This window comes from Dreissena polymorpha, chromosome 1, assembly GCF_020536995.1.
Source record: "Dreissena polymorpha isolate Duluth1 chromosome 1, UMN_Dpol_1.0, whole genome shotgun sequence".
In the NCBI taxonomy this organism is placed as follows: Eukaryota; Metazoa; Mollusca; class Bivalvia; order Myida; family Dreissenidae; genus Dreissena; species Dreissena polymorpha.
The window spans coordinates 126,784,554-126,799,417 of record NC_068355.1 but is presented as its reverse complement, the minus strand read 5'-3'; the positions used below and the strand labels follow the sequence as shown (position 1 = coordinate 126,799,417).

At 33.8% G+C, this 14,864-nt stretch overlaps 1 protein-coding gene across 1 annotated transcript; it reads left to right on the top strand.

Annotated features, from left to right (window-relative positions):
• Positions 1 to 8,189: 8,189 nt before the first annotated feature.
• On the top strand, positions 8,190 to 9,441 carry LOC127850121 (uncharacterized). The gene is made up of 3 exons (XM_052382949.1): positions 8,190 to 8,331; positions 8,609 to 8,863; positions 9,008 to 9,441. Exons 1-3 carry the CDS (start codon positions 8,214 to 8,216, stop codon positions 9,439 to 9,441), a joined length of 807 nt encoding a protein of 268 aa, XP_052238909.1. The 5' UTR covers positions 8,190 to 8,213.
• The last annotated feature ends 5,423 nt before the right edge of the window (positions 9,442 to 14,864 follow it).

Sequence of the window (14,864 nt, the reverse complement as noted above, 5' to 3'; positions counted from 1 at the left end):
ATGTATCAGACAAGTCGGTTGCGATGCAAGTGTTGTTTGTGATAATTTTGTGTGCTTTTTCAAATATATTTATAAAACGAGTTGCGTAAAGTTTGGGTAGAAACCAACTAGACTGGATTATGAAAGTTTAATGTGTTTCCATTTTTATGCCCCCGGATCGATAGATCGGGGGTATATTAATTTTGGCCTGTCTTTCTGTCTGTCATTCTGTCCCAAAACTGTATAGTTTTGCATTAACTTTTGAAATATTGAACATAGCAACTTGATATTTGGCATGCATGTGTATGTCATAGAGCTGCACATTTTGAGTGGTGAAAGGTCAAGGTCATCCTTCAAGGTCAAAGGTAAACAAATGTGTCCCAAAACTTAAACCTTACTGTAAAACTTTTCAAATATTGAACATAGCAACTTCATATTTGGCATGCATGTGTATCTCATGGAGCTGCACATTTTGAGTGGTGAAATGTAAAGGTCAAGGCCATCCTTCCGGGTCAAAGGTTAAAAAAAAGCGGCGCATTAGGGGGCATTGTGTTTATAAAGGGAAAGGTCATCCTTCAAGGTCAAAGGTAAAAATATTCTGTCCCAAAACTTTAACCTTACAGTAAAGTTTTGCAATAACTTTTTAAATATTGAACATAGCAACTTCATAATTTGCATGCATGTGTATCTCATGGAGCTGCACATTTTGAGTGGTGAAATGTCAAGGTCAGGGTCATCCTTCAAGGTCAAAGGTAAAAAAAAGCGGCGCATTAGGGGGCATTGTGTTTCTGACAAACACATCTCTTGTTTGGTTAAAAATTATGAAGTGTATCGTTGTTGAGGGCTATTTCTTTTTCAATTTGGAAATTTATTTTTAAATAATTTATAAAACAGTTCAAAGTTGGGTTTTAGATTTTTTGTATTTCATGCTGAATATAAAATGTTTTATTAATATAAAAATTCAGTTCACAGTGTTATTTATTTGTGGTATTTTTAAGGTATTTACACCAAAACTGATATTTAAAAGAGACAGTTTAACTTATAATTTTTGTTTCTCTCGAAATATTGTTAATTGGTTCCATAGAGTTTGAATATTTTTACACTTCCAGAAGAGGTGTTCTATTGTTCGCTGCAATATCGCATACATACTTATTGGATTATAAGGTTGCATTCAAAAAGATATTTATTTGTAGCTATGATTCTATGTACGTGTTCATATTGAAAATTTCTCAGTGTGCTATAAATAATTGCTTTACAGGGCATGATAGATATGTGTTGCCAATTAAATTCTTGTTCTCGAAAAAGGATTTGCCATTTATTTGAGTTTTCGACTTTACTGCAGGGTTTTTAATTTGTAGTTTATAAAAAAAAATTTTTCGTTTTTTTTTGTCTTGCAAGTATGTTTTCTACGAATGTTGTTTGGGAACATGGTGCGTTTTTCTTATTCGTTATAGATTTAATATGCATGGGTATGCTTTTGAGTAATGTGAAGTACATCAGGAAATTACTTGAAGGCATTCCGTATATGTAACATATATTTAATATGAAAATAAAACAAGTCCTTAATTCTTTAGTTGTATAACTGGTCGAAGATATAATGTTATAGAAAAACGTCTTATTATTTGAAGTTATGTCGTTATTGTTCCATAAAATAGTTTTATTGTTGGTTTGGGTTTATGGATTTTGAGTAACATTACTCCATGCAGATAAAACATTAGATAGAAAAATGTTTTCGTTATTTAGTTAGAAACCTAATGTAAAATATTTATATCAAAAAGTAAGGAATCACCATATTATTTTATAATTTTCTGATAGAATAGTTAACCTGGGATCCTCCTGCTATGTATGTATGTATCCATGTATATGTGTGTAATACTATATGTGAATAAAAGTTGAGATTACTTTAATAAATGCTTTAGTCTTTTAACATAAACCTAGTTGTAAAATTCTTGCAGGATAATGCTATTTAGCTCTTAAACCCTATGATATCACTTTGTTCCAGCAAGAAGAAATAGATAAAACATTTGAAAAATGAAAATGTAAGTACATGTACACAAATCTTTTGTCTGATCATATTGAACACAAAGTATTTCATGTTTGCAGCATACATATGATTTCAAACATAACCTGAATTTTCATATATGCATCTAGTTGTGTTGTCCAAAATTTTAAAGGCTCTGTGTACCCATATTGAATACAATGCTTCTCGTTTGTAGTCCATATTTAGTACAATGCTGCCCGTACGTAGCCCATATTGAGTTCAAGGACTTCCAGTATGTAGCCAATATTGAGTAAAAGGGTTGCCCGTATGTAGCCCATATTGAGTTAAAGGGCTGCTCGTATGTAGCCCATACTGAGTAAAATGGCTGCCCATGTGGGAACCATATAGGCACCTATGTGGGCTGCCAACATGGGACCCAGATTGGGAGTGCAACCGGGCTCCATATGGGCCCATCTGGGCTGCCCTATATACATACATGGGGCAGCCCAGATGGGACCCATGTGGAGCCCGATTGCACCATATGGGTCACACATAGATTGTTTGCTGGGATCGTGGTAAATATATCGTGCGTCGCCGCGACTGTCGCGCAAAATATCGTGCGTCGCCGCGACTGTCGCGCAAAATATCATGTATCGCTGCGTGTGTCGTGTCTCGCGTTCAAAGGGCGACGCACGAAACACGAAGCGACGCACGATATTTTGCGCGACAGTCGCGGCGACGCACGATGATTTATTATTTAAATATCGCCATATTATCCGAATCTCGTGTATCGCGGTCTAATTTAATACCGCAACACTAGACACACGACGCGATACTCGATATTTTGCGCGACAGTCGCGGCGACGCACGATATTTGTACAGTTCAAATATCGCTGTAATAATATCGCCTGTCGACTGTCGCGTTTTGAAAACTCTTGTATTAATTAATTCAAATGGAATGGAAGAGTTAAAAGGGACTTTCAAGTTTTGTATTTAAACAAAATTGCTTTAAAAAAACAATTCTGTGAGATAAGACTTAAAATTTAAATGAATGGAATGTGGTATATTTCGATGTTTAATACGATAAAACAACACAGAATGTGTTTCGAAAGTGATTTCAAGCAATTTAGTACTAAAGTTAAGATAACGCAAACATGCATTTATGAAAAATGTGTTGCAATGTCTTATTGCTATGTGAATTTTGTGTAACAACCCGTTTCGCAATAAAATCATCACACATATACTAATTGTTTCATATTGATTTTAAACGGTATAATGGGAGTTTTAAATGTCGTCTCTAAGTAAATATGATAAATGAAGTGATGTTCACCAATTTGGGAATTAAGTGAAGAATACCCAGAAGTGTATAATTTTATTGCAAAACTGGTTTCAGTGTTTAATTGCAATGTGCATTTTTTATAACAACCCGTTTCGCACTGAACTCGTTTTGCAATAAACTCATTACACATGAACTTATTGATTCAAATTGATTTTTAAACGCTGAAAAGAAATATTCAAATGTCGTATTTAGGGAGTTAGAATAAAATAAGACAAAGGATAAAGATTCGACCGAAAATTAACAGACATTGGGAGTGACCAATTCCATGAGTAAATGTGATTAACAAACACAGAATGTATATAAACAGTGATCTTAACACTTTCATGATTAAGCGAATTTAACCCAGAAATCCAATAAATTAATAAATGTTATTGCAAAACGGGTTGCAGTGTCTTATTGCCATGTATAAAAAAGAAATAACAGCCCGTTTCGCAATTAACTCTGTTTGCGCTCATTCATCACCCACGTACTAATTGATTCCAATTGATTGGAAACTTTTAGAAGAAAGTCTCAAATGTTGTTTATAAGGATTTTTTTCTAAATAAGACAGAGGTGTAAGATTCGACCAACAAGTAAAAGGCAGTTAAAGTGATCAATTTCATGAGTAAATGTGATACAATAAAACAGAATTGGTATAGCAAGTTATTTCAACCATTGTAATACTTAATTGAAGAAAACCCAGACATGCAAGAATTTTATTGCAAAACGGGTTAGAGTGTCTTATTGCATTTTGATATTTTTATTACAACCCGTTTTGCAATAGACCCGATATGCAATCATTTTTATTGCAAAACGGGTTGGGGTGTCTTATTGCAGTTTGAAATTTTCACGAAAACCTGATTTGCAATAAACCCGTTTTGCAATAAAATAATTACACATGTATTAATTCATTGAAATGGTTTGGAAACATTAAAAGGGAAATTATAAATCTCGTATTGAAATAATAGTATTTTCAATTATAGACACAACTGTTAATTTATACTAAAAAAAAATATACTCGTGCTCATAGAAAAATAATATTTTCACTCGTGGCTGCGCCTCTCGTGAAAATATATGTTCTATGACCACTCGTGAAAAAACAATCGATCTTACACTGACATGAACAAATATCCTCAATATATTTAATAAAATACCACGACTAGTATAATACATTACTTGAAAAAGTTTATATTTTCAGTATATTAGGTCATAAAATTTCGCGTTGTGAAATCGAAAGTACAGCGCGATAATATGTGACATAACGATAAACACACTATAAATAACGCGAGTAGATTGATCATTTTATACATAAAATATATACAATTCACTACGCATGCACAATTTGTATTCCCGGGTTTACCACGTGACGATGATGATAACTTGCGTTATTTATAGTTAACTGGTAGTTACCTGGTACCTGTACCCAATAAAATTTATTACCGAATATACTGAAAATATGAAAACTTAACAACTTTGTTCAAGTAATGTAATATGCCAGTCGTAATATTTAAATCTATAAACTAATAATTGTAAAAAAATACGGTATTTTAGAACTTTTCTTTTTTCGTAATTCGTGGTTGACGGTCACTTTAACGGTTTTGCATGCAGGTTATTCTCAATAGTTTGCTTTAACCAATACATCTTGAGCTAGTTTAATTCCTTTAAAGTGAACTGCATCAACGACTTCAAAGGTGACCAAACGTAATCAAATAACTCTATTATTGCGATGTAATTATAATTTATTTAGTTTCCCGCCATAATGTCGAGGTGAGGAATGTTACATGTGCAAGTGGTGCATACTTCGTTTTAGCTGCGCTTTGGGAGAAAAGGTCTCAGTGAATGTGCATAAAGTATCGCCCCTGATTAAAATTTGCACTTCGCAAGAGCGAGTAATACTGCAAATAAATTAAAACTTCTTGAAACATGAAACGGGAAATATTTACTGTTGAGCACTTCTTGAGGGGTTTTCCATAAAGGCACGACACAATGAGAAGGGCAAATACTATGAGAATTAGGGATATTAGTTGCCAGACATTTATTTAAAATAATTAACTCGCCGAAAGAATGTGGTATACACTTAATTTGTAAATATAAAAAAAATAGTAGGATTTCATTTAAAATAGCATTATTACAGCAATTATAAGACTCTTAAATGTTTAAACACCTGAGGTAAGCGCTGAAATAATTTATACTTTATCATTACACCATATTTCCTTTAAAATAATGGCGGTTAGAAAAGTAGTTTTTTCTAACATCATTTGCTTTTTTATAGATAGTTTGAAACATGACACTTTGTCCTGATCGGGAAGATAATTTCTTCATTATATTGCCCTAGACAACAATTGCATTGGTTTTATACTTTAATCGTCAACAGTGTATCTCCCTAGACGACATTTGCATTGGTTTAAGACTAGCATCGTTAAGAGTGCACTTATACTTTATAGTAAATTAATTGTTATTGATTTATACTTAATAAAAGCAAGCGCGAATCTGAACAGTACTGCATGATATGTAATTTAGCGATCACGAAGTATGATTATTGCAAAACTTTAAAACTGATTTCGGTACCTCAGTCTAGCAATATATATATAGCATATCAGGAAACGATAACGCATATCCTTCTGTTGCACAATTATTGTATTTTAATAAACATTAAATACAATTGCACATACTGGTATGGGTCCATGCGCATCATTATCCCCCGCAATAGGCGGAGGGATATTGTTTTGGCGTTGTCCGTCCGTCCTTCCGTCCGTCCGTCTTTCCGTCCTTCCGTCCGTCCGGAGCCATATCTTGGAAGTGCTATGGCGGATTTCATTGAAACTTGGTATGAGTATATATATGGATAAAATAGGATGATGCACGCCAAATGGCAATGTACACCATCTGATAATAACAGAGTTATTGCCCATTGTATCTTGACAAAACATGCTTTTTAGTGTCAAATATAACACTTTTGTGTCCAGAAGAATATTGGCGGGGGATATCAATTCAACGAATTTGCTTGTTACATTTAAATTATAGATAACCATATTTGCATATGTATTATACCATATCAATATGGATGTCATTCACGGCAAATAGATCGATTTTGTATGTTAACAGCTTTATTATTTTAATGCCGCTCATTTGGTCATTGTCGACCTGCAATTGCCCACAAGTAACCCGGGGTTTACTAGAAGCCGATTCATGTCACCCTGGGGTGGGTGACTTTAATTAAGCCGACGCTTGTCACCCCGGGTGACTAGAATCGGCTTCTAGTCATCCCAGGTTGACAAGAATCGGCTTCTTGTCTTCCGTGTATTTTTTTTATCAAACGGCACCGCATCCAGGTATTTCATATAGGCTTTTGTAGCTTTTGAATATATTATGTACATTTGATAACAATTCGTTATAATGATTCTCAAACACAAACCTTAAAACTAAATTTTGTCTTACGGAAATTCCCACCTTGGTCTTTAATCAATCGGAGGCCATCAATTTTGGCTGTCTCCCTCCCTTTCCGAACCATGACAGACCTTTTAAAATTGTCATGGCTATCTAGAAAAGTATGAAGAGCCTCTCCTTGTCGGATTAACATATTTTTCGTTTGTCGCCAGTGAAGTCCATTTTGAATTTCGCATAGGAACGACCAAATCCTGTATTTTTGTTGAAAAAGTAAATGTTTTGCCGAGGATGACTATGCTGATTTTGAGGGTGACTAGAATCGGCTTAAAGTCGACCTCGGGTGACAAGAATCGGCTTCATGTCACCCCGATTGACTACAATCGGCTTCATGCCACCCGTTGCTTCTAACTATAATTAAATAATACGAAGCAATACAATAAGGTTATTGATAATTTTATATTGTTTATGTCTCCCCAGTGTATACTGGGGGATATATTGGTTTTGCTATGTCTGTTGGTTTGTTGGTTTGTTTGCGTCAAACTTTAACATTTGCCATAACTTTTGCAATATTGAAGATAGCAACTTGATAGTTGGCATGCACGTGTATCTCATTGAGTTACACATTTTGAGTGGTGAAAGGTCAAGGTCATCCTTCAAGGTCAAAGGTCAAATATATGGGGGGGTGGCATAGTTTTTCACAAATCTTCTTTCAAACTAGTATATCGATTCTTTTATAGGATTTTTTGATAATGAACATTAAGTAATTGGATATACACTATCGGTGAACAGCTAGTTCAAATGGGGGTAAACGAAACTGGTTCATGTATTGACATTAAGTTAATACTTTATGGTGGTTATAGTATATAAATGAACAGCAGCTATATGTTCATCTATGTTAAAGTAAAGGCAATAAGTGAAATACGACAATTCCCACAACATAGTAATAAAATGGCATCGAAGTGTTGCGCGGACGTCAAAATAGTGCCGTTCCACGGAGCCGAAGCCGGAATTAAAAATAGAAATCTGTTATGGCCTTAATATTGCTAAAATAAGGCAAATATATTCATAGCTTTGTTATTGTAAGACTTTAATAATATTTTTCAGTTCATCGGTGTATATGAACTGCCTGGAAAAGCACATCTTACGTATACATACACTTCGTAATACCCTAATCCCATGCAGACCAAATGCTATTCAATTAAAAAATATATGTTAAAAAACATGCTTATTCTCAAATATAAAACATATTTTTGTTTCAAAACATATAGATATATTGTTAGCAAAACTGGTATGTTACTCAACCTATATAGATACAGAGAAACAGATACATAGTATGGTCTCGTGGTCTCACACGTCGCAAATTCAGATATCCAAATGAACATGCTAAGTAAACATATTAATAATTATTTAATCTTGCTATCGACATGTGTACGACAATTATATTATCATTCAACGTGACAGGTTGAATGAGTACATAATTTTAAATGGTCAGATAAAAGCTGGTGTTCCCCTGATAACGAACCATTTGGGAACACCACTGCCTCAACAATGAACATACTTGGCATCGTAATATTGCTATTGTGTCCTCAGAGACCTTTTGCGGAAGTTGATCTCTATTCGCGTTTGGCTCTTTTAGAAGTCACAGTGTCTTCGCTTTTGAAAACAGGTAACCCTTAGTTTTGTGTCGTTGCCTTAAATTCATACTCATTATTATACCTTATATCACCGTGTGAACTGTATCACATTTACTTAATTCCTGTATGCTTTATATGTTTGTGATTGAATAAAGATTCCCTTATTTGTGCATGTAGAATAAAACACAAATTGACAAGAAAGTATTAGTAAAATACTTGTTAAACGGCTTATAACTGAATGTATTTCTATCATTCAATTTAAATTTATTAAACGCAATTTCTAGCATTATAATAATATTCTTAATGTAGATGCAGAACAGACAGAGACTATCAGGCTTCAAGAGGTGAAGATGAAAGAACAGTCAGAAGAAATAAAGGAACTGAAACAGATTATTCAAGACATTCAGACAAGAGAACGCTTAACGCCAATGAAACCCATGAAACCAAAACTCGATTTATTGCCTCTACAACATCAAATTCTCAACAACCAATCTGGTGATCAGAAATCAGCAAGGGCAATGTTAAAAAAGAAAATTGTTAGATCTGACAGGACAATTAATGCAAGTAAGAATAAATTTGGTTTTGAGCGCGTTTAATGCTATATAAATGAAACTGACTGACATTCATTGCTCTAATGGCACACCTTAGAAGCCATTTTTATTCAAACCATTTCTTGTTTTATAATTATATTTCCTCTTTTTTATAAAGCTATGGCCAACTATGTTCCACGAACGGCGCGCCGTGGTATCATCGCAAGTCCAGTTGCCTTTACTGCAGTAAAAGTAATCAGTCAAGATAATATCGGAGTAAACCAAAACATCCAGTTCGAAAATGTTGTTCTCAACGACGGAGGTGGCTTTCACGCGAACCACGGGATCTTCATTGCACCAGTAGGCGGATACTACTTGTTCACGACCTCGTTTTTGCATTCGCCTGGACCGATCGACATTCGAGTTGGTTTGATGCACAATGGCCGACTGATGGCAAAGGTTTCTGGTTCAATGGATCAGAGTTCAATGACCCTTGTGCTGAAGATTGCTGCGGGAGATGAGGTTTGGTTGGAAAATAAAGACGTCGGATCCCAAAGCATTTACGGCGGCTATTACTCCTCCTTTTCTGGTGTGTTACTTCATCAACTGTAATCTTACAAAATACACTGTTTGCATGTCTACTTGTTTTGTCTTCACCTTGTACATTGTTCGATTTCTTTTAACGGACGATTGTAAACCTTTTTAGTACAAGTACAGCTCATGAAGAATTTCATTATAAGTAGGAGGCATAAATAACACATACAAAATAATTGATGGAAAGTAATTGAGTTCCTTTTTCCTAATTCCTTATTCGAATAAGGAATACGAAACTGTTCCTTATTTCTTATTCAAGCTTATCGTATTTGATATAGTGTTTTAAAGTAAAATAGTGCATGAAATTCTAAAGTAAATCAAAACAAAATAACTCGAATACATTTACTTTATGTATTACGTTACATATTCGTGTTTCTTCCTCGGTTCGGTTTAAACAAGAAATCCTATGCAAGCGCGAAGAGAAACATTAATATTAACTTAATACATAAAGTAAATGTATTCGAGTTAGTTTGTTTTTATTTATTTAAGAATTGTATGCATTATTTTTCTTTTAAACCCTGTATCAAATATGCTAAGCTTGAATAAGAAATAAGGAACAGTTCCTTATTCCTGATTCAAAAGAGGAAAACGGAACTAGGAAAAAGGAACCAACTTACTCTCCATAATTAATTGAAGCAACTGTGCTCGGCTTTATACCTTGATACGTTTCAGAAGTTAAATAAAAGGACTAATGCAATCGAGTGGGTCATTATTTCTCTTCGTTATATTTCTAGAAGGCAAAGCGCTTACTCACAATTCATCTGTATGAGCGCTTACTCACAATTCATCTGTATGGATGATATTAATAAAATTATACACGTGCAATGACTAAAGCTAACAATTTAATCTCTCAAGGTTTTTCTTAACGCGATAGCTCGTGACTGATCACATAAAAGCAATCAAACATAATTGCATTTGTAAAAATATTCAGCAATTTTGATTTAAAAAAGAAAAATAAGGGAAGACCAGGTGAACATATAAAAACGGCGTCCTTCTCCACCGTAAGTTTTAGAACAATAGTTACAAAATCACAATTCTTAGATATTAAATTTACTCGTCGTCCAGATGGTGACATTTAATGCGATCACATTCGAATTATACTATATGTTTATAAAATAAAGGTAATTAGGATTACGACTTATGTGTATTTACTTTAATTATAAACATAACTTTTATCTCAAAATCAAGAAGAAAGTCGTAAGAAGAGCTTTATCTCACTCGGATCTTTTTTCTTTTATGCATGACCTTCACATCTAGAAGACGTGACTATCTCGTTTCGTCGTCACATTGTCTCAAAGTGATGAACGTATTCGACTATGTTCGTGTAAACGTGTTAACTAGTGATAATGAATGTACACAAGCTTGAACTAGATCCAATATGTTACAATACTTGCGATAAGGTAAGCATGAAGTGAAATGATGACATACACTTTTGCGATTATAGAAACAGTTAAAATTAAAATTACAATCACACTCATAGGTCCTTTTATTGTTGATTATGTTGCTGCCGATTAAATTGAATCGTAATTTGCGTTTTGTGAAGAAACCGGGCCATTGCTTTTGCAAAGAGGTTATTATTTTCATTTATGATATTTTACCGTACATTTTTCTTATGCACACATACTTGAGGTATCATCAGTATTGGGTTCAAAGGTATTTTACCTGATTCATATGCATCGATATGACCCACACGATACTATTTCTACACTATTTGAAAGACATTGTACAATTGTTCTTAAATCTGTTGAAAACTATGTATTGAGACGTGCTCTGTGAAATAGAGGTTTAATGCATGTGCGCAAAGTGTCGTCCCAGATTAGTCTGTGCAGTCCGAACAGGCTAATCAGGGACGACACTTTTCGCTTTTATGTTTTTTTTTATTACAAAATGTCTCTTAGCAAAACTGCAGTTTAGGCAAAAAGAGTCGGCCCTATTTAGCCTGTGCGAACTGCACAGGCTAATCTGTAATGACGCTTTACGCACAAGCCCCTTTTCACAGAGTACAGCACATATGTATATTGTAACACAGCAGATGCCGAGTAAGCTTACATCATTAGGCTGTTTTAATTTCAGGATCTAAAACGGATAATACGCGAACTTCAAATCAATAGAAATCTAGCAAAACCTAATGACAGTAAACGCAGGAGCACATACATACGGAATAAATACATTTGCATCTTTCTAGAAGCCATAATTATGCAGAACAAATGTAAATAGGAAGAATAAAGTAGACATTTCATTCACGCAATTTATTAATATTACATATTAAATTAAGGGTCCAGCTTATAAAATATTTCAATTTCAGAATAAATTTATGATAATAAAGTATGATTTAGGTGAAGTTCCTTATATTCAATACAAACGAATAAACGCTGACTCAATTTAAGGAACTATGCATAGGCCAGGAGAAAATTTTAAATCATTTGTAAACATGTTTTAAGTGCCAGGTTTATCTGTGAAAATGCTAAATTTGAGCATTTGCAAGGTAATTGCCACTTTGTCTCACGGCCTGCAAATTTGGGTCTTATCACAGTTACCTAGGCATTTACAGCTTAAATAATGTACAGACGAAGATGCTATTGGTGTCAACCAATATATTATTTGAGAATGCAATCTTTAATGGCCTTAGACGTAATAAAGTGTATTTAAGTAATTGCGGCGATTAGCAATCGAAATCCATCACCAAAAAGCAAAATTGATACTATCGACGACTTATTAAAAGTTGTTAATATAGAGAATACTAGGTTAGCGTTGAATACAGAGAAGTTTATGTTGCGAGGCTTAGAACGCCGGAAGCGCGAGCCTTGGCGAGCGCTTTCGGTGTTCGAGCCGAGCAACATAAACTTCTCTGTATTCAACGCTAATCCTAGTATTCTATTTATCCCATTTGATTTTTTCAACGTGACATTTAACATAAATAGATCTAATAACCTTAACAATAATTTTAATTCAGTCATAAAAGCGCTTAAAATCTAACAAATGTAACCATGCGTAGTGATATACATGTATTTGTTCTGGTACGCAAAATAGTCTTTAAAAAATTCACACACAAACTGTAAAACAAGTAAAAAATATCACCATATGCCTACATTCAATTTTACGCAGTATGCGAATTTTAACACATTACGACCGCGAAAAGAAGATTTTACTTTACTATAATTCATTTTATTTTCGAAAGAAAATGATCAAATCCAATATGGCGGCGATTGCTCCTGACAAAATGCTGTCGATGTCAACATACATGTACACCATCGACGACCTAGTTCTGGCTACCATAACTTTATGTCGCTTTTTATGCTTTTTGACTGGCGCGACTTTGTACAGGTCTTTCAATACTAAATAAACTGTACGCTGAAGTTTCTTTAGCTATCGAAGACCTTGACAATTTTGACGAGTAAACAGACAATTGCAGCGACTGACACTTTATTTGACAAAATATACAGGGCAATACGTTTTCCGACTTCGGACGAATTTAAGGACGCGCAGAACGTGTTTTTTATAAAATGTTATGGGTATGCCGTGTGTGATCCGATGCATCAATGGCGCCCATGTTAAAATCATTTCCCCGAGAACAGGGAACGACAAAAGTACAAACAAAAATCAAAACACGTAAGAACTAGTATCTTACCTTTAATTATCCTTTAAAATCCATCTAATAATCCATTTAACTCAATAATTGACGATTTTGCATCTACGGTCTTTAATAATTATTTTAGCATAGTTAAATAAAGACCCTTATGCCATTCTATCACTTTATTCAAATGAGTTTATGAACGCGATAAACTTTCTTCTTCGTCACACGCTACGTCATGTACTCTACATTACTGCTGTTCAAATGAACCGGAGCAGTTTATCTAATAATAGCCGTTGGTAAACTCGGTTGCATTTGCAGATTTCTGCATACAAACATAATTATGTTTAAACTTGCACAATGTTTTATTTATCTATGGTAAATGCCCTTATTGTACGAGAAAATAATTTAATATATAAATACACAAAGAATGGAAAACATTCCAGTACACAACAGATAAATAAGTAGAAAATACCAGTGTACAAAATGGGACGTTCCCAATTCCAGTGTGGTGCTATTTTTACCATCTTATACTTTACACAGCTCTATGCCTAACGTGAATTAAATAGGAAAGCAAACCTAGCAGATTATTCATGAACTGTGCGATATGTGTATGGCTTGTTGTACATTCTTAATATTTAAGTTAAATGTCAAAAGTATATGCTTTGGTTATAAGCAATGCACATTACACGAAATAAGGAAAATGTGATCAATTGACAATTCAGATATGTCGACATACAGTACATGTAGAAAAAATGTGAAATAAGTCGCGTTTATAATAAATCGTCAAAAAAATGAGGAAAATGACGCAACAAGTATGCCATTTTATGACGCCATCAATCAGCTGATTCATTATACGGATGGCGAAAAATTATGTCATATGACTAGTTTTAAAGGTTGAAGGTCGTATAATTTTGAAGCTTAAGTTTTGTCGACTTTGTTATAAATAAAAAAATAACAAAACAAAAATCGTGTAATTTCATATTTTATTTCAACATTTCTTTTGGTGAATATGTCAGATATATGTTTTTCTGCAAAATGTGCACATTTTCTTCTAATGGGTGACCTTTAAATTCGATCAATGAACCAAACAATATCGACCTAATTTTAGCGCATATCGCATGACGTCATTTAAAAAGTAGTCCGTGCACGCGACAGGTATATTCCACAGTGTTGAATACAAGCAAGTATATCCCACAACGTGTTATACCGTCAATGTCGCGGTGAAAATGGGATAAATATTAGATACTTTTGTATATGATTTGTTGTTTTCATTTTTAAATCCAAGAAAATGAAATAAACATAAGCCGTGCGGTTGTAAGTGTTTTAACTTCAGTTGAATGTGCCGTGTAAAAATGCAAATAGAGTCATTGATATCATAATATACAAAAAATAACATTCTATTAATGAGCGTTTTATTTCCCCGGTACCTGCGCACAAAAAATCCTGTTAGAGGAAAGCAATTCCATTTCGTTTAAATATGCACACTTGTGATTGATATTGAACATGTAAATAAGCAGCTTAATTTGATAAAATATTAACGCTGCGATGTAGACATGTTAAAGCTCATCAAACATAGATATGTTCAACAAAATTCACATGTACTTATCATATACCAAAATCCAGTTTTTGATTATTTCTATTTCTACAAATCAGAAGCCACAAATATTGTATATTATGTAATAAATAATTCAAAACGATTAATACTTTAACACTATTTTGAAAGTAATAAAATACCATTTTCTATGTTAGAACATAATTAATCGTAGCGACAAATCATTTAAATAGTCTGGTTGTTAGATATTGTGAGCGTTACTGTGTAAGTATAGCGTTATTTAAAATCTAATGGGTTTCAACAACGATATGAGCG